The 20,386-nt window shown below is 39.9% G+C and overlaps 1 protein-coding gene across 6 annotated transcripts in view; it reads right to left on the bottom strand.

The window, feature by feature from the left end:
- Positions 1-1,389: 1,389 nt before the first annotated feature.
- Positions 1,390-20,386, bottom strand: part of LOC117302919 (ras GTPase-activating protein nGAP-like) — a 63,848-nt gene continuing 44,851 nt past the window's right edge. For 2 of the 6 annotated variants that reach the window (XM_033786902.1, XM_033786900.1), the window contains exons 6-19: positions 19,513-19,611; positions 19,230-19,312; positions 18,446-18,500; positions 16,939-17,050; positions 14,468-14,630; positions 13,270-13,349; positions 13,085-13,147; positions 12,474-12,673; positions 12,024-12,167; positions 11,546-11,639; positions 11,094-11,204; positions 8,635-10,686; positions 8,021-8,223; positions 1,390-3,705 (exon numbers count right to left, since the gene is read on the bottom strand). In XM_033786902.1, coding sequence (XP_033642793.1) covers positions 3,450-3,705; positions 8,021-8,223; positions 8,635-10,686; positions 11,094-11,204; positions 11,546-11,639; positions 12,024-12,167; positions 12,474-12,673; positions 13,085-13,147; positions 13,270-13,349; positions 14,468-14,630; positions 16,939-17,050; positions 18,446-18,500; positions 19,230-19,312; positions 19,513-19,611 — 3,715 coding nt within the window. In that variant the 3' untranslated portion in view covers positions 1,390-3,449. Of the gene's footprint in view, positions 3,706-6,203; positions 6,378-6,411; positions 6,480-8,020; positions 8,224-8,634; positions 10,687-11,093; positions 11,205-11,545; positions 11,640-12,023; positions 12,168-12,473; positions 12,674-13,084; positions 13,148-13,269; positions 13,350-14,467; positions 14,631-16,938; positions 17,051-18,445; positions 18,501-19,229; positions 19,313-19,512; positions 19,612-20,386 lie in introns of all 6 variants that reach the window. The other 4 variants (XM_033786903.1, XM_033786904.1, XM_033786905.1 and 1 more) reach the window with 4 other exon arrangements.

Genomic DNA, 20,386 nt, shown 5'->3' with positions numbered 1-20,386 from the left:
CACAGCATCTCCCTCCATGATGACAGGTCATAAGACAATTTTGTTGGTAACCTGGGCCCAATATAATTAAGCCGATGAGCACAAAACTTGCTAAGCAAAGAAAAGTGTTGCTGAACAGAAACAGGATACCAGCTCAAATTACTCCAAGTTCGCATTGTTGTGACTCATTTGTGCCCCACTCAATGTTTGCTTAGCAAAGAAATTTGTCAAGCAGTAGGCATTTTTTCTGCTAAAACAGCTTTATGAAATTGGGACCTGATTTTGCGATTTGAAGATGTTCTCTGATGCATGAAACAGGCACAGAGACTTCTTTTCAACAATTTTTATGCTCGTTACAAAGAAAAAGGACAAACAAAACCCAAGAGCTTCTTGAATCCTGTGACACCTGTAGAGGTTTTTTCTGTGTGATTTTGACATTTGTACTCTCAAGAGATTTATGGACAATAAGATTTCTGTCAATAAAAACCTTATTATGTGACAAATAGTTTTTTTCCCCTGCTCAAAAACATTTAGGCCTACCGTGCGGCTGAGTGTCTGGTACCAGGGGGCAACCTGTTTGAACCACAGTATTGAACATTAAAACTGTAGTTCAAGGCCATATTGGATATTTATGTTCTACATTTATCAATGCTACTTGGGCATAACTAGCAGGTCCCTACCCCAAGTTCCGAGTTTACCATGGATATGATTATTGACAAATGTGAACGTGCCTAAAAAAATATCTTGCTGGACTGCCTGTGGGGTCCCCCTTACAGACTCCTAGCCTCTCAGATATTAAAACCATCGGTTGCTCCATAGAGCATGGTTTCTACCGGTTTGGAAACAATGTGGACTATTTCTTTCTCCTCTTGGTGATTGCTTTACTTGTTCCTTAAATGTTTAAGGCTCAATGAGGTTTAAAGAAAATCCTGAATATGGAAAATTCCTGTGAGATCCAATGTCTGATTTACCCCCCCAAAGTAACGAGATGGTATTTTATTCATCCTGCAGGAATCTATTTTATTCATCCTGTATGTAATGAAATGTCCTCAATATGGCTGAGAATTCCTCCTAATTAGACTTTAGAAAAAGACTCCTTCATCCTTCATCGATCCATCAACTAATTAAAATCTCATTGTTTGTTAACGACCTTGTAATAATAACAACAGGCTAGGAGCCATAGGCTACTGTGATAACATAATCATTGTTATTACTAAAAACAAAAAAATAGGTCACGAGAGTATGGCAGCCATCTTGTTTTCAATTAAAGCCAATAGAAACAAGGACTCGGGCTGTGTACAAGCCAAATACTCTATGCATGTCATTTCGTTTCAAACTGTAGAATAAATGATGCCCACAAAATGTTAACAAAAGACAAGTACACCTAAAAATATGACAGCAACCAACAAATGTTTTACAGCAAAACATTTCATAGCCCTTTATTTTCACTCTGTGCTTATCTTGACAATGATCACCAAAATAATGACAACAGTAACTCTTCATAAAACATTTCCAAAACTGGGAAATTGATGACATTTCCACTAACATCAGGCTTGAATAACCAATGATCTTTATTTGCCCATCTCTCACCAAAGCGGATGAGATACTGTTTCAAATATACCGCCATCTTTAACACTTGACAGTTAAGATGCCAACTATTTTGTTGCAAGCACTTTAAAATAATTTCTTTTTTAAAACTACAAAATAAATAAGCAGAAACCCTGTGTAGAAACATCACATGTGACAGATGACAAAGCCACTGTGATTCTCAATTTAAAATCTCTCACCAAAAAAGATTCAAATTATTATCATTTTGTTAAAACTCAAAAATCTTAAAATTGAAATTACCTCGCAACTTGCACTGCTCCACAATTTTTTTGGCAAAGCTCACAGTTGTCATGAAAAATGGTCGTAAAAACTTTGAAATGTACACAGAAATCCAAAACATTCCAATAAATAAACAGAAGTCAGTGTCGCTGTTTGTACACTGACGAGAGCTACACAAAAGGCTATCCTTCCAGTGGAAGACTTCATTTACACTAAAGGTTACAATAAATAAATACAAATTTTCACTTAAAATTGTATGTACAATGGTTTAGACAATAATATTTAAAATGAAGTGACATATATTTACAAATAAATGTTGAGTGGGCGAAAGCTAGCAACAGTTCATTTACCTTTATATTGAAACAATAGCAATTTGTAAACAAAACTACAACAGGTCATTATATAATAATGGTATTTTTAGAGAAGAAAATGAGGTTTGGAAACTAAAGATACATCATCATTAGCAAAGAAAGTAACAGTATTTGTTCTGGCATGAGTTGGCACTCATTGCTTATACACAGCCTGGGCAACACTCTCTGCTAATTCTTAGCAAAGTTGAGTAAATGCAAGCAGAGAATAGCAGAACGGTTATATCGCTATTCTTTATCCAGTGGGTTTTAAAGCAAAATATGTTGGCCCTCTTCAGAAGAAACAGCCACAAACGGCAATCAGATATTCATTTCTTTTAAAAAAAATTCAATGTTGTTTTTGTAGTGAAGACTAAGATTCTATGTCTCACAGAGTCGCTGTTACCAATCACAAGTTCATACAGAATACTGAATAGTTTCTCGCTTAAATTGCTTAATATTTTCACTCGAGATTTTTGATCAAATGGCTCTAACTAACAGATAAATCTGTCAAAATATTCACATCTTTCCAAATATGTTTTTTTTGTTTCCCCTTCAAAGAAAACAGTGATTTTTTTCAAGCTGCTTTGATCTCTATAGATTTGAATAACAAATACTCCCATAACATTAGAACTAAGGGTGTAAGAAATTACCAACATGAATTTTAGGTGTGATTCTTTTTTTTTAATTCATTTTTGTTTTTTGTTTTGTTCATGATACAGGACCAGCCTGATGGTACAAGCTCATCAAGTGGCTATATCATCTTCTTACAATCACATTTATTGTTAACTAAAACTTACTGAATAAACAGAATCTAAATCAATAATTTGTATGACTGATTTGGCAATATTTTCTGAACAGAAAGTCAGATGAATGAAGCAATCGTCAATTTAAAATCATTACCAGTCTTCAGAGAGACCCAACAACTAAACAAAAAAATTGATTTTAACTTTTAGACTTTGCAGATGTCAAACCTAGCTTGAAAATCAAAACTTTAACAAAATTGCTGTTATATCAATGATTATTTGCCATAATTTATTCTTAGTGGACAAGCTCCCCAATAAAAACATTAATATGGGCATACAACGCTTCAGTCTCACAGAACAATTGAGACAAAACATGAAAACTTCTTCACATTATTTTTTTTTTTTTATTTTTTATTTTTTTGTGTGTGTGTTCAAACCTCTCTCAAATCAGGTCGATCTGATCTTATGCATTCACCTCTGAACTTTGTTGATTTGCTTCTAAACCATTTCATTGACCTACAACCCTTAACCTTTAACCTTCGTCACTTGATCAGCAGTTAGTTGACCTCAAGCTTCCATTCAGTGGAGTCAGCTTGCTGGTTGTTCGAATGTCCGATGAAGATTTTGTACGCCGCGTCAGCTGGTAGCGCTCTTTCAGCTGGTCTAGCGCCCTCATGAGTCGAACATTAGCCTCATCCAGTGACTGTATACGTTGCTCTTGCGCATCAATAATCTTCTGTTTAGCGGAAACCACGGCAACCATCTCCTCCTGCTCCTTCTTCAGTTCTTCCTCAACGGTGACGAGTCTGGAGAAATCAAAAGAAATAATTGTTAGATTTTCTATTTTCACTATTTCCCTTTTTCTTACATTGCCAAAGGGGGTAGTATCCAATTGCCTACCAGCAGATGCCTGCCAGATGGCCAGGGCCCAAGACAGTGTTTAAAGACAGATTATTTCAAAGTCAAATTAATTTGATTTTAAGCATGATTATATTAGTATTGTGACAGTCTACCACCCAATGTTACACGTTATTTGATTTCTAAATGATTAATGAAACTGTGGGTTGTTATAATAATCTTTAACTACTGCAACTTTTGCTTTTACTAGATTTTCTTTTTAAAAGTCAAATTGCTTGTTTTTCAATTAATATAACTACAAAAAAGGCATGCATAAAGTAATGCTACGACAAACTCATCTATAAAACGCATTAAAACAATCCTTTATATTGCCACACAATGTTATGGACACCCCTTTCCAATCCAAACCTCACCCATATTAACACAGCCTCGAAAAAGTTTTGTGATTTTTAGTCTCAAAAACGAGGCCCAATTTTAGCTTGTCTGAATTCAGCATTTTGTGCGCTTTCCAACGATATATCCAACATTGTTCAAGTATCATTCAAACAATCCAGCTTTAGAAAGTTACAGGCTAGTTTGTTAAGAGAGAATCTGTTGACTATCAATTTGTGGGAGAAAATGTTTGCATTCTTTTACACAGCACGAGCAGAGCAAAAGAATATGCAGGTTTTCTTTTTTACAGTAGAAATTTGAACACTTACAAAACATGACCGTTAGACACTAGCCGACAGTGAGACAGCAAATTGTTTACAGAAATAAATTGTAGACAAATGTGAAATAATCTGTCAAGCGCAATTGATTCAAACAGTTTGGAATAATCCATGCGAAGAGTCCAGTTTGATCAGATATTCTGAACCACTGCTGTCACAAAGTGCTCACACAAAAAAATATGCAAGAAAAAAAAATCACAAAAACAGCTACCACTGCAAAGTATCATGCAAATACGCCAAGAGGAACTGATCTGAATTTATTTTGTGCAAAAGTGTTTTTGTTGGGGAATTATCGCTAAATCTTGACAGAAAGTGAAAGCGGCAATACATCACAAAACAAAGTGAAATAACCCCTACCCTCGAGATTTGCGATAAACACACCATGTAATCAAATTCAGTGATCATCACAGAGAACACAATGAAAAATGAATGATTTTCTGTAAGGTTTTGTTCCTGTTTTTAATCAGACTTTACATTTATTACAGCGGACAAAATAAGTGGCAGTGATTGAGGCAGTTCTTCAACTTCAAGTTGCTTGACTCTGACAGAATTTCAGTCACCAAGTATATCTGTGGAGGATTGGTATTTGTATCATAGGCCACGATTCCAGTACTTTGTTTCTCCGCTTTCGATCCTTAGGATTGATAACAAAGTCCATCCTAAAAATGCAGAGGTGACTTAGATCAAATGTCAATTATGTATTAATATTTTGACTATAATGGTGGGCTATTCTAGAATATGATAACCGATTAATTGGTTTCTACTTGTGGCTTTTATAAATGATTCTAATAAATACACCAATGATGGGTGGAACATTAGTAACTCTAAACTCTTAAACCCGATCATGACTGGAATATAAAATATTGCCAATGGTTAATTTGAGACACAAACAAAAATTAAAATTCTGCCAATATATGACAGAATTTCCCACCGTTTCTCAATTCTTACTCTTTAAAGGAGTAGACTGATGGCGGGCTACAATACGCCTCTCTTAATATTCATGCATGACGTCACCATTCTAACCCCAAACTAGGCCATCGGTGCAGCCACTGCAACTAAGATCAAGTGGCTGGTTATGGTGGTGGCGTGACATGCGCCAACAGCCTCATTTGGGTTAGAATGATGACGTCATGCGTGACAATTAAGAGAGGCGTATTCTATCAAGAAAACAATTGTATAAACTATTAACCAGCCAACCTTAAAACAGTGCAAGGATGGGGATATTAAAGCGATGATATTACAGCAAAGATGAAATTGAATTAAAGCCAAATAATGACAACAGCTGAAGCAACATGACAATGATCAAGATGAGAATGCATTGAGTAATGAAAATATGAGTATGGTGCACAGCAAAAGAAATGAAGAAAGAGGAAAAACGCAACACCTGAGTTACTTGGCTCAAAATCTCAATGAGGGGCCTTACTGGTCAGCCAGAAATTAAAAAATTTCATTAGTCAAGTTAAATAGTCAGAACCTTGGGTCATTTTCATAGATTCGCTTAGCACATAACTATGCTGAATAAGAAGAATGAATAAGAATAATGTTGTATCGATAATGAGCTTGGTTCTTGTTAGGCACGTTTACTTGAAATCAGCCGTCCGATGTCAAACTTTGGTTAAAACTTTGGTTATTGAGTGGCATGTTTACTTGAAAGCAAGCAATGCAGCCTTGAGCAGAGCGCCCTCAGAGAGATTTTCACGCCAGTCTTGCGCAAATGGTGCAGAAATGATTCTTACAGACAGCTTTAGTTGTGCAACAGTGCGGGTACGTGGGCCCGCCAGGTGACCGTTGGATACATGGTAGAGCGCAGATACAGACGAATGGGTGCCCCAATGGGTGGTCGAATGGGTTGCCCAATGGGTGGTCGAATGGGTGGTCGAATGGGTGGTCGGACTGATGTAACTATTGAGCTGCAAAAATAGCCATAGATAGAGGCATACATACCGAGAGATTTGGGTAGGTTTGAGTTCAATTAGCCGGGGCCAACGAACGACGAAGACGGTAAGGGACTACTACACGGCACGTACAGAACACAGATGCAAATAACAAAGAGAAATTGGAGGAGGCAAAATCAGATCAAATAAAATTGGTCTTTTTTGTTTTACATGGCTTCGGGGGAAAGATTCTGACAGGGTGCTGATGGATCAAATCTCAAGTCCATGATGTGTGACTTGCTATGGAATGTGCATGAGAAAAGCACGGAATGTGGTTAAAGCAGAAATGGGGCATAAAACCTGGAAAACATGTTAGTAAAAGCAAGGGAGATGTGTAAGCTTGGTTTAATAAGCAGATATGGGTTTTAAATCCCCAAACCAACCCCTAAATCCAGATAAACTTCATAACCCACCCTAGAACTAAAAACTGTCAGTTAAATCAAATCCCATCCCGCCCTTCAATCCAGATGAACTTTAATAATCAGATTCATGTTTCTAAACTAGAGCTGCCACCATTTGCATCTTGCAATCAGGAAGGTTGTGTACAACAATCACAGAGATATTCAGATTTACACTAAACACAACAGGGAAAAGGATTCCATAACCAGGGAGATTGTCACCTTTGTTTACTGTAAAATGAAACGATTGGTTTATTTTCAGTGAACATAGATTGCAGAATCGGGGAGTTGGCAGCTCTTCTAAACCCAGACAAGAACTTAAAGGCAGAGGACACTATTGGTAATTACTCAAAATAATTATTAGCATAAACCTTTCTTGGTGACGAGTAATGGGGAGAGGTTGATGGTATAAAACATCGTGAGAAACGGCTCCCTCTGAAGTGCCATAGTTTTCGAGAAAGAAGTAATTTTCCACGAATTTGATTTCGAGACCTCAGATTTAGAACTTGAGGTCTTGAAATCAACCATCTAAACGCAACAACTTCGTGTGACAAAGGTTTTATTTCTTTCATTATTATTTAGCAAGTTCGATGACCGATTGAGCTCAAATTTTCACAGGTTTGTTATTTTATGCATATTTGAGATACACCAAGTGAGAAGACTGGTCTTTGACAATTACCAATAGTGTCCACTGCCTTTAAAACTGTCAAATTAAAAATCTATACCTAATTTCCCAGTTCTTATAAAATTTGAGTGCACATAATTTGTATCCCCTGTCAGACAATAAGCAGCACAGGAGGGATAGAATTGGGAGACTACGGGTAATTTTACAAAATGAAATTTGCGTACCACAAAAATCAAATAATTTTGGGTTGCTGACTTCTCTACGGTCCTCAACGGAAATCTAAATTAAGCATTTCTTTTCATTTACCCAGGTCTGACTGAAATTATGGGACTTCTTTTAACAAAATCTTTAAGCCCACTTTAAATGCAGTTATTTGCTATGCACAAACAAACTTTTGCTTAACAGTCAGTTTGCCAACAAGACAGATACTTCATAGATTGGCTCCCCCTGAATTTAGCTAAGTAAATAAACTCCATGAGCTGTGTAAAACAATGCCATTGTCAGACCTTGGTAAATTAAGAAGAGGGCGGGGGACTAGACAAACTATCTTAAGATGACTCAAATGAGATGATAGATAAGATGCTGACCACACCTACCTTGTAATGATGTCTTTAATCTGTTTATCTTTCTCATCGTGTTGTATTCTGAGTTCTATTTGACTTTCCTCCACCTCTACTTTCATCTCTGCAATGGCTAGATCCGCTCTTTTCTCCTCTTCGTCAAGACGTTGTTGGGTTTCTTCCAGCTGAGCCGACATCTTCTCCAGTTCATCCTTAAGAAGCTGGATCTCCAGAGAGTACTAATTCAATTTGAACAACAAGATATATTTGTAAGGGTTTGCAAACTCTTAGGGAGATTCTTAAGACCACAAATGAAGGTCAGAAAAACAACAGACACCCTCCTTCTCTTGGGTTTTGTTGTACTTTTTTAAAATTCAGATCATACCCAAGCTATTTGCTGGGAGAGTGGTCAAACCTGCATCAAGCATAAATTGCATACTGACAATACCACAATAGAGCTTTGTGAAATTGAGTCCAACTGGCGGGATATCGGTTTTTATAAAGAATGATTTAGGTTTGCTGAAAAGTCACCATCATAGTTAACACCAATGCAATTCTCAGCAAATTTTCATTCTTTCACAATTCAAGTATGAAGAGGGCTTTAAAATTTAACGGAAATATTTTACTGCTTTTGTTCAAAGGAAACTCACCATTTCTGTTTGTGTTTCTCTATCAATAGCAGATGGGTCTTTAATCCTTCGAGTCCAAACAGGTTCTGGAGGTGACGTTGAGGACTTGAATGTGAAGTTATGCTGCACGGACAACGACCGTGACTTCTTTCCGATGTGGATTGACAGCATATCTTTGGCAGATTCCGTGGCGTCTGCATTCTTATTCAGAGATCCGTTTGAGGATGAGCTCTCTGAGAGGCAGACGGCGCGAGGCTTAGAAGCAAACTGCGTCATGATTTTCTTTCGTGGGAGCGGCAACGAGGATGGGCTTGTTGGCGACGCCATGGTGGTTATAGCTGGGGTAAGGTTAGTTATGCTAAAGGCAACGCTGGCAGTACTGGGGACGATGGGTGTGGCTGGGTAGCGGGCGGAGCTCTTTGGGGCGTGGCTCTTCTCAAGATTTGAGGTACCCATGAGGGGAGCCCGTGAAGACGGACTTGTTGACTCCGTGTTCAGTTGCTTTGGTCGGCAGGGAGTGGGCAAGATCGTTTGAGAGGTTGTAAACCGCTGGGTTGTGAATGTTGTTGACTCGGATTCAACAGGAACGGACGTTGCTGTACCTGTTTGGATTACTGCTTCAGTCCTGACTAGAGTCATGGGAGGACCATCTTCCGAAGAAGGTGACGTTGAGGAACTTGTAGGAGGCGATATTGAAGGGGAGGAGCTTGAGGCATGCTGAGGGTACGTGGAACCTAACTGAGCTGTTTGAGATGGGGGTTTAGGGTTAGTGACTGTAACGGCAAACGATGGCTGATGACTGCCATTGTTAATGTGCAACACGGCTTGAGAGCGCTGCTGCCCACCAGTGTTGTTATACGGGGTACCAGTTGGGCTGGGTGACGAGAGGGGAGTGGATTCCTTCACAGGAGCCATCACTGATGAAAAGAACGCTGCCTTAGCGGCGTTATTCATAGCACGAATTGCTTCCGTGGGAGACGTAACGTTAGACGTGGATGGGGTCCGTGAGGGTTCAAATAGTGAAGTACTGCTGTAACTACTCGTGAATTTCGGTTTACTCGTTTTATTGGAGTGGATTGACCCACTACTGTGACTCTCAGACATCTGTTTGTCTTTCGGGTATAAATCAACAGTCGTGATATTATGTGATCGGTGGGCAGCTTTGGGAAGAGTGTGAGCCATGATATCTATCTTGGCTGTGGAGGTCTCCTTTGCCGCGGCCGTGCGCCGATTTGAGGGTGGGGAGACACCGTCGCAGGAAGAACCGTTTTGTGAGACGTCCCCGTCATGATTTGACGAGGCTCCGTCAGAGTTACTAGGACTGCTGTTGGATGAACTCACACTGTCTGAAGCCCCGATGTCCATGTGACGCAGCGACGTCTTTGAGAGTTGATAAGCAGGATTCTGAAAAGAGAGCGGTAAAGTTCTGTTCCTGCGCTTGGCCCTCCCTTTCCCGTCAACGTTTCTCTCTACGGGCTGCGACGTTCTGTTCATGGCATTAGTACTGGGGTTTGGTATAACATTCTTTTCCAAACTGACAGAAAATGATTGATTGACGGATTTTGTAGTTTCCGACTTCATGGAGACCACCATATCTCCTTCAAGTTCCTCCATGATTCTCTCTTCCACTTCGGTTGTCGTCTCAACCTTCTCTACCGTCGTACTCGTCTCAACATGCCGTACGTCCGTCTGCACGTTCCCGATATCAAAAACTGCCGTGCTGCGCTCTGTTCTCCCAATGACCGCGTTTGGCGAATCCTGCTGGATGAAATCCACAAGATTATTCACCGTGGAGGAAGTTATAGATCGCTCCATCGCGATGTTATACGGCGGCAACATCTCAACGTCTGTGGAGTCGGAAAGCTTCGCATCGTCAAAGATCTTATTCAGACTCTTCTTGCCAATTGGAGACGTTGAGATGGATGTAGTGCTGACTTTAGTTGAGTTTGTTGACCCTTTGGTCATTTGGATGAAGCTGGAGGAACTGTAGGGTATCGTTCCCTCTGGTAATGAGGCGTAGCTAGTGATACGAGACAGGATTCCCTTCAACGGGCCGACCTTGTCTTCAGAAAGCTGCAAAGATAAATAAAAATATTGTTGTTTTCAAGGGAAAGTGTACGTTTAGTATAAAGCATTTTGAGGAACATTTCACTTTCAAATAATGTGGTTATGTAGAAAGATATTCTTTATGCCCCAAAATTTGAACCTGAGAAGCCTAACTGAAGTAACGCTTTTCAGATTATGTGTTCGTATTACGGATTATTCTTCCTGCGCGGATTTTCAGCGATATCTCAAAGACTTGACCACCTTTTGAAGATTTAATTTCCACAGGTTAGTTATATTGTATACATCTACATTTATATAGAACTAATCCAATCGAAGGATTCCAAAAACAAAAGGTACACATTGACTTTAAAAGCAATGCTATCTATAAATCATTCAAAAATTCTTCAAAGTTAGAATCAATGTCAATGGTTTACCTTTTCACAGTCGTCAAGCGTTTCAACTAGAAGGCTGTGTAGGAGAGATAGTTCCTTGCCAAGGTCTGTATAGCCGTTAAACTTCACTGCACTCTCTCGGTCATGGGAACTCTACAATAGAAAAATAAATTGACAATTTGTTTTTAAACAATTTCAAAAAAACATTCTTAAATCAATAGTGGGATACTGTTGTATGACAGGAAGTCAAATTAAGTGTACCACTTGTCTACTGTCATATTAGCAGTTTTTCTGATGGATGTGAACTTGTTTTAAAGTCCTAAGTTAGGACGAGTAACTTAGGACTAGTAACTCTTTGTGAAATCGACCCATGATGTATCAGATGCAAAGTGCTTCCCTTTATTGTGTCCCGTCACACAGCAAAAATCCACACCAAACTGTTAGAGACAAACGCCTTTCTGCTGATGATCTTAAGATCTAAGAGACAGACTTACCGATATCTCTTGCAAGAAGGTCCTCATGTTGCCCCACTCCCGTTCCAGGAACTCATTCATAAACACCATGTAACTCTCTTTGGTTCCAAACCTGCTGGTAACAAAAGATGCTCATCTTAACGAAATCTCAAAAAGGGCTCTCATCTTAACTAAATCTTTAGAATGTCAATCATAAAATCATGTTCTGCAAGGGCAAGGACAGGAGTGATGACAATTTTTTTATTATTTATTTTATGAGAGACCGCAAAACATCACAAGGCCACGGACGGCCAGTTCAAGGAGAGGGCTACACTTTAAGAGTCACCAGGGACACGTTGCCACCTACTCCTTGGGCTGAAACAGGGTAATCCCCTTCACAGTCCATAAGAATGTAGACATGGGTATCATCCCTGTGGGAGACTGGCTGGTAGAGCAGAATGCACCACCTTCCAAACTTTTAAAAACCAAAGCGATACAGGATGTGAAATCTTCAACTTACTTAGTGTAGTTGGCAAGAGCTTGGACAGTCTTAGCGATGAGAGTAAGGCATCTTGATGTCTTGTCGCTAGGATACTCTTGGATGAGGTCAAAGAGACTTGGAGACATGATGGCTGGACATAGAAAGCGTAGGAAGATACACCCACTGCAAGGAAAAGAGGCATATTTAAATTAACAAATTGGCATTCAGTAGAACATGGTAACAACAAAATGTTCACGTCTAGTTGCTAAGACAGTGCTCTAGAATTGCAAAGGTCACTGGTTCGAATCCCACTGGAGTAATATGCCTGTGATTTTTTGTTCACAGAACTCAATTCTAGGGCAGTGTCTCACCCACTAGACTACCAAGATTGCCCAGTAGCTAGAGGCAGTTCGAATCCTATGTTTTGGCAGCGGGTAATATCTATTTCATTGTCAACTGTTTCCGAGAGATGACCAGTTAAAGGCTTACCTGATTAATTTATCGCAAATCTCTGGACCGTTTGGATAGTTCTGGCTGTGTTGATGGAAGGAATGGAAGACGGATCTAAGATCAGATGGAAATGCAGCAGTCGAGTTGACGATCTTACAGCATGCCATCTCACATAACATGGTCAATGTTGCCTGGTGCTGCTGTAGTAACACACTGCTGGATACTTTGGTTGGATCCACCTGTTGTAAGTCAATCAAATGTAAATTAGCAACATATAGAATTTGAGGCATTGCATGGTGAGGTACCAATGTATGTTTGGTTTGCGGTAACACCATGTGTGTATATACTTGCCAGGTAGAGTTTGTTCTTAGAGAACTGTCTTGCTTTATTCTACTACCACGAAGTAGATTTTTATGGTGGACCAGTGAAATGACAAGCTAAGCGGTCCTGCTGGCTGGTCACTGAAAAGGTTTAAGATAAACCCTGGATAATGTATATTTAAAATAATATTATGTTATTAGTTATAACAAAATGTAAGAAAACGCTACTTTTGTTATTAACATTTTTTTTACAGATGTTTGATTAATAATAATATTGATAATAATTTAAAGAAGAAATGATGAAGTCAGACTAGAAGATGATTTGCTTACCTCACAATCCTCGTCATTCTCGTATATCGTGTGAATGAAGTCACCGAGGGTGTCTTGAATGTACTGTCGAAGATAAACAGGAAAATATTTTTTAATTTCTACTTCGATAATAACAAGATAGGCCGACTAAGAGCTGATTGTTGTTAAGTTTTTCCTATTAATGGATATTCAAAATAGATACTGACCTTTCCACCAATCAGCTTCATGTAAGCCTCCATTGATTTGGTTGCCATGGTGTTAGCCCTGAAAATGAGGCTTTCATCATCTGTAAAAGATTTAATAAAAGATGATTTATTTAGACATGCTTATTTCGTGACACTCCATATGTGGTTCACTATATCCCTGCATGATCAGAGTAAAGGTAGTCTTTAAAGGGGCCTTACTATTTCCTGCCGGTCTGTTTTGTCAAACATATTTAATTGTACAACCCAAAGTTATTTCAAATTTACCCAGTCAGTTTCCTTTGGTTTATTACTTCAGGCCTTGAACTTCCCTCTCAAAGGGGCACAGCAATGTTCCTCTGGTAAGAGGCACTTCTAGGAGGAAAACATAAGTCTGTTTTGGAACTTTGCACAGGGCACCACAGCAAAAGCACAGGGCACCACAGCAAAAGCACTGGGCACCACAGCAAAAGCACTGGGCACCACAGCAAAAGCACTGGGCACCTCTGCAAAAGCACAGGGCACCACAGCAAAAGCACAGGGCACCACAGCAAAAGCACTGGGCACCACAGCAGAAGCTCTGGGCACCACAGCAAAAGCACTGGGCACCTCTGCAAAAGCACAGGGCACCACAGCAAAAGCACAGGGCACCACAGCAAAAGCACAGGGCATCACAGCAAAAGCACAGGGCACCACAGCAAAAGCACAGGGCACCTCTGCAAATGCACAGGGCACCACGGCAAAAACACAGGGCACCTCTGCAAAAGCACAGGGCATCACAGCAAAAGCACTGGGCACCACAGCAAAAGCACTGGGCACCACAGCAAAAGCTCTGGGCACCACAGCAAAAGCACAGGGCACCTCTGCAAAAGCACAGGGCACCACAGCAAAAGCACAGGGCACCACAGCAAAAGCACAGGGCATCACAGCAAAAGCACAGGGCACCACAGCAAAAGCACAGGGCACCTCTGCAAATGCACAGGGCACCACGGCAAAAACACAGGGCACCTCTGCAAAAGCACAGGGCATCACAGCAAAAGCACAGGGCACCACAGCAAAAGCACAGGGCACCTCTGCAAATGCACAGGGCACCACGGCAAAAACACAGGGCACCAAAGCAAAAGCACAGGGCACCACAGCAATTGCTGTGGGTGCCATTTTGAGGACTATTACTTGATAAAATATCCATTTCACTGAAGGCAGACAACAAACTGGTACTTACTAACTGTCCTGGTCTCAGTCATGACCAACTCGACGAGGAATTCATTGGCTGTGCCGAGACACTGCAGTACTTTGATGAGCGAGGTCGCAATCTCCTCCTTGGTCTTGACGTTAATTTGCTGCTCTATAAGTTGACATAGACTCACGGCATTCTCTTTCAAGTACTACAAGAAAGGGGAAAAAAATAGGAAAAAAATAGACAGTTATAATTTTTGGGGTTGAACAAAAGCAGGCCTGATACTTCACAGAGGCAACATGCCCCCCTGGTCATTGCCTCAGTGCCCTTGAAATGCTCCAGTAGAAACTTACAATTTCCTAACATAGGGTGCCCTTTACCAAGGAGAAAATGCCTTGGTGCCCTTTGCCCTTTCAAAGACAAAGCATAAAGGCCTGCAAAAGGTTTTATTATAATCTTGGGTGTGATCCCTGGGTATACAGCTGTTACATGTTGAATGGACTCTGACTGGCACCCCTGAATAAAAAAAATATTGACAAAATAGGGAGAGCACCAGCGTAGGGCTGGATAGCTCAGTTGGTAGAGCGTCCGTATTTTAATCTGGAGGTCACAGGTTCAAACCGAATCCAGGGCCCAATTTCATAGAGCTGCTAAGCACGCAAATTTGCTTAGCAAGAAATCTCTTCCATGATATAAACAGGATTACCAACCAAATTTCCATTTGTTGCATATTGCTTTTTACTGGTATACAACTGTTGTTTGCTTATAAATCCTGAAAATCAAGTGGAAATTTGGTTGGTAATCCTGTTTTTATCAAGGAAGAATTTTCACGCTAAGCAAACTTTTGTGCTTAGCAGCTCTATGAAATTGGGCCAAGGTCTCAAGAAAATCCACACAGTCCCAGCCATCATCTAAAACTTGAAGATATTTACGGACATGTTGCCTTGCCTCCACAGGAAATCATTAATTATTCAGATCAAAGATTTAGAATTTTCCGCTTCAAAAGCACAGCATTATTATTCCTCTGCTCGGAATCATAGTAATATCACCTCTAGAGATAATTGACATCCAACATTTGTTAGCAACGAGTCTCACACTCAGCGGTGATTGGGACTGGCGTGTGCTTGAGTAAAGGAAATACAATTTATTTTTACTGCGGACTTTCTCCGAGGGTGGTAGGGGAAAGGGGGGAGGGAAAGGGTATAGGAGGTAGGGGGCAGGCAGGGGGTTCATTTTGGTGAAGATTCTATTTTTGAGTTTTGGTTCCGGGAGGGGATAAAGGGGGAAATGACAGTTCCATGAGGCATACAAAGTAGCCTTGTGGTTGCAGCATTAAAGAGGTAACTGCTGTGAAAAAGCCACATTTTTTGGTTTCATTTCAATTATTGATTACAGTTGTGAAGTCAAGGACTCTCAGAAAACGCCATCGTCATCACTATACTAACCAAGAACCCCATGGAGAGAAGACAAGGAAGGAAGTTTCAGTTTAAGATGTGGGAGGAAAACCCAGGAGAATTAATTCAGGGTAAACCCGCACGGTCAGGTAGGGACTGAAAACACAATCCACCAAGTTCCCCTTCAAAAATTCGAACTGTGTCTTAAAGGTTGAGGGTAAGGTAAAAGATACCACTACGCCAATTTTGATAATTTGGGCCTTCATGCCACTGTTGTAAATGGTTTATAGTGTGTCGCTCCTTTTTGCTGATCCCCTCCCCCTAGCTACCCTGGATAAGACCTTGAATTCAGAGGGAGGGGAGACAGTTGGCTACAACACCCAGCCATATTACTGAATCATCCAGCGTTTTTGTCTTGTCTGGTGAACATGAGTTAATAGCGATGACAGCTTAGTAATGAGAGGGATGGGTGACCCACATGCGATCCCTGACTAATGACCAGGGTCCAATATCAATGCCATAGTGACCGAAGGGTTGATAGCTACTTTAACCAGGGTTAAACAACAGTTATGAAGACCAAGGGCAAAAATCACAGCCATCGTGACCAAGGGCCGTTATCACAGCTATGGTGACAAGGGCCCAATATTACATCAATGGCAACTAATATCACGGCCATCATGAACAATAAGGGCCAATATCACAGGGATAGTGTCCAAGAGCTGCTATCACAGCCAGAGAGACCACGGGCCAATATTACTGCTATGGTAGCCCAGGGTCCAATATCACAGCCATAGTGACCAATGGCCAATGTCACAGCTATGGTAAACCAGGGATCAATATTCCACAGCTATAGTGACCAACCGCTGATATCACAGCTATAATGACCAAGGGCCAATATCACTGCTATCGTAAACCAGGGTCCAATATCACAGCTATAGTGACCAAGGGCTGATATCACAGCTATAAGGGACAAAGGACCAACACATGTAGTAAAGGCATGCCAATCAAGGGCTAATTTCGCAGCCACTTTGAGAGCTTATCGTCTACTTCCCAATCATTGTACTTTGGGTTTTTGACCGGTATTCATGTCTCTATAACAATGTATATTATTACAATATTTACCTGTGCAAGTTCGGAGTACTGTGCAATGGGAAGTATATTGATGCTTTGATATCGTGTTTTAATTCTTAGGCTCGGTATGTCTCCTTTGGAGGAACTGTTCGTCAACGGGTACCTGAGGGAAAACAAAAATGTAAAATAGAAAAACTTGAGAACAGAATCTTGAAGACACTTTCCTGATTTGATGAACTGGAATCTCAGATAAAGCAGACTTAAGAGTTACTAAATAACCAACGGTGTCAAGTTATTGTTTCTAAGATCACTTGCTAAAAGGCTCAGATGAAAAACAAATTGGTACACTGGTTACTTTAGAACAGTAGGTGGCAGCAGACTAACCCGTTATTTCCTTTGTTTACTTTTGAATATGCACAATATGTTTGAGAACATTGTATTTACCGACAACCCTCCTACATAGAGCACTGTTACAAAGAGGCTCTGCTTATAAGGAATACATTCTGAGGCTCCAAATCTCGTTAGTGTTTGTGTTTCTTTGTTTTGCTATCCTCTTATAACAACGTTCATGTTGTCACGTGGCAAGTTGGCCAGTGGTCTACCGCCCTCTATGGTCTAGATCCTGTATAGGTCTACCATGAAAAAAAGATTTGATGACAGGAAAGTAAACCCGTCCTCGTTGTTGAAATCTAAACTAAAGTTAGAATCACCGCTCCATAAATATCTGCCATCTAGATTAATTGAAATCTCTTGTCGGACAAATATCTAGCTTCCCGTTTAGAGGATTAAGTAACAACACTTGAAATCTAAGTAACAACACTTCAAATCAAGGACATCAGAATTATTGTGTAAAGTAACTCTGAGGTTCGATGACAAAAAGAAACAGGGGCAATCCCTTTTTAGTCTTTTGTGAACTTCCCGGATGTTTACTCGAGGGGATTCAAAACTCTCCACATCACCAGAAATGTAAGTCGTAAAAAATAATAAGATTTGTATAGCGCTGGTATCTATGCACTGCGCAGAGACCTTGGGAGGGTTAATGATAATTATGCCTGATTTAAAAGGCAAGTTTTGAGATGCGATCTAAAAGAACCGATGTCTGGTTGTATTCTGAAGCCAGCCTCAGGTCGACCTTGCGTCAACAAAAACAAATTGTTCAACAGGTTGGGGGCTGCAACTGAGAAACTTGTGAAGTTTGGGCGTAACCAAGGCAGTGTCTCTTATTGCTCACTTCGTCACTTGAAATCTTTCAAGGCATTTTGCCATCAAAATGCTGGGTATACTCCAAAGGAAGTTTCTGCTCAGTATAGACGATGTGACCTATGTTTACATTCAAACCGCCCTCTGTTGACAAAACACTATATATACTTCATGTTTCGCCGGGCACCGAGTTGCATAGTCATAGTAAGATTGCGTACACTTTCTAGCTGGCTGCCAAACACAAAGGTTTTGCTTGGCGGTATCATGTTATGGTTTTTGTGTGACGTCAGAGGTCACATCGTCTATAGGAAGATCAAAAAGAGATAAAATCCTGGAATAATCCTGACGAATCACTTACCATTTTTCAAATGTTGAGCGATTGCTGATCGGTTCCAGCGGGATTGAGACGTGCCCTAGGACAACAGGAAATGAATCAAGATAAAACCAACTGCAAAATATTGACAGATTCCTTTGAGTCCAGCCCATGTTTTAATGAAACGCTACCACATGTGATTGGGAAACTAAATGATCGGAAGAGAGATTGAATTCCGTTATGAAAGATTGAATTTGTCTTCATAGCGTGAGAAATGTCTTAAATGTAATTGTCACCAGATGGACTTGCTTGACAGACTTAGGCGTATCGAGTTAAACTTCCATTCTTACAAATCATAAGAGCAGAAAACGGCTCTTCTCAGAGCCACCACTACTTTTAAAAGAGATTTTTTACATGGTGTCACTGCAAATCTTACCTACTTAGTACTTTCCACCATTCATAGCCTTAAGTTTTAGCATATATTAGAAACAATATCAAAAAGTTCTGGAATTCGTTTTTAAGGAGGAACAAGGAGAGAAGCAAAAGGTATTATGTATATTTTGCAGAGAATGTTTTTACAGAAAATATTTGTCAAATTCGGTTTTAATATGTTAAATTGTTGAGTGGCATTATGTTTTTTTTTTCTTATAACTTAATTGTTTTTGTTGTTTTATTTATTTTAATGAGGTGTTTGTTGGGGGCATTGGGAGTGTTTGATAGTTTGTTTGATCTTTTTGCTTTGTTTGTTTGTCTGTCTGTTTGTTTGTTTGTTTTGACTTTTTTTTGCGGGGGTGGGGGGGAGGGGGCCTGTTTCAGAGTAGAATCTTACCCAGGTAGTTTTTGTCTCTTCTTTTCTTCTTGTCTGGCTCTTTGTATAAATGAATCTTAACGTTCTTTGCTTCTGGAAGACATCTGTGAATCAAATCATTTGAAAAAAAAATCAATTGCAAACTCCAGGAATTCCAGAAATCAAATTTCCCAATATTAGAGTGAAATATTCTCATATGAAAGTCTGATCTGCCAGCATTTCTTTGGGCCCAACAAAAAGCATTTACAACTTGGTTACTCGTTTTGTTCCAACCAATTCCAGCTGTTAGTATTACTCGACTTACGTGAAAAGGAACTGTTCACCCCAAAAGACCACATCTCCCCTGGATTTTGCTGTGGTTCTAGCATAGAGGACATCGTCTACGTAGATTTCACAGTAGTACCTTCAGCAAAAAGAAAACAAATTAATTAAATTATTTCACATCATCAGTAAGTCACACATACAGTTGTAAATTTTATCTTGTAATTGTTCGGTTGGGAACAAAACAAAAAACACAACCAGGGTAAGTTTGTATTGTATGAAGCTTTGCATGGTCTGGAGAAATAAGGAGAAACTACAAATAAATAGTAAACTTAGGGCAAGTGTTGGCTCTGAAAAGAGTCGGTTTGGTCTCGACGCTTCGATTAGTATACTCTGCTCGTCCAGGAGAATGTTTGCAGTAGTTTGCGGTTTGCAGTAGTTTCTAGTTTGCAGTAGTTTCTAGTTTGCAGTAGTTTTTTTAATGGTAAGTTTGCTGCAGTTTCTTGAATAATGTGCTAACTTTGAAAGATTCTTGGGATGTAATACAAGTGTACAACAACTAATGATGAATTACTCCAACTAACAATCGGAATTAACAAACCGATGAGGAATTAAATTGCCATGCTAATGATGAATTGTTCATTAATGATTGATCAGGGAGGTTACAGTAACAATTCAGGAACTCCAGCTGCAGTGAATGTTTTTAAATAATGGTATTTTTGGGATAATTTCTAAAAGTTCAGCAAGACGATAAATCATCTTAAGTAGGGTTTGAAACTTTGCATGGTGGAAGTATAACTAAGAGAGGCCTGCATTAAAACCATGTGAGTTTCTCTTTTTGAGTAGTGTTGGTTCTAAAAAGAACCGGTGGTTAACGTCTCATACACTACTCAAACGAGTTACTCAAACGAGTTACT

This window comes from Asterias rubens, chromosome 19, assembly GCF_902459465.1.
Source record: "Asterias rubens chromosome 19, eAstRub1.3, whole genome shotgun sequence".
Lineage (NCBI taxonomy): Eukaryota > Metazoa > Echinodermata > Asteroidea > Forcipulatida > Asteriidae > Asterias > Asterias rubens.
The sequence above is the reverse complement of the archived record's forward strand: the minus strand, read 5'-3'. Positions and strand labels throughout refer to the sequence as shown.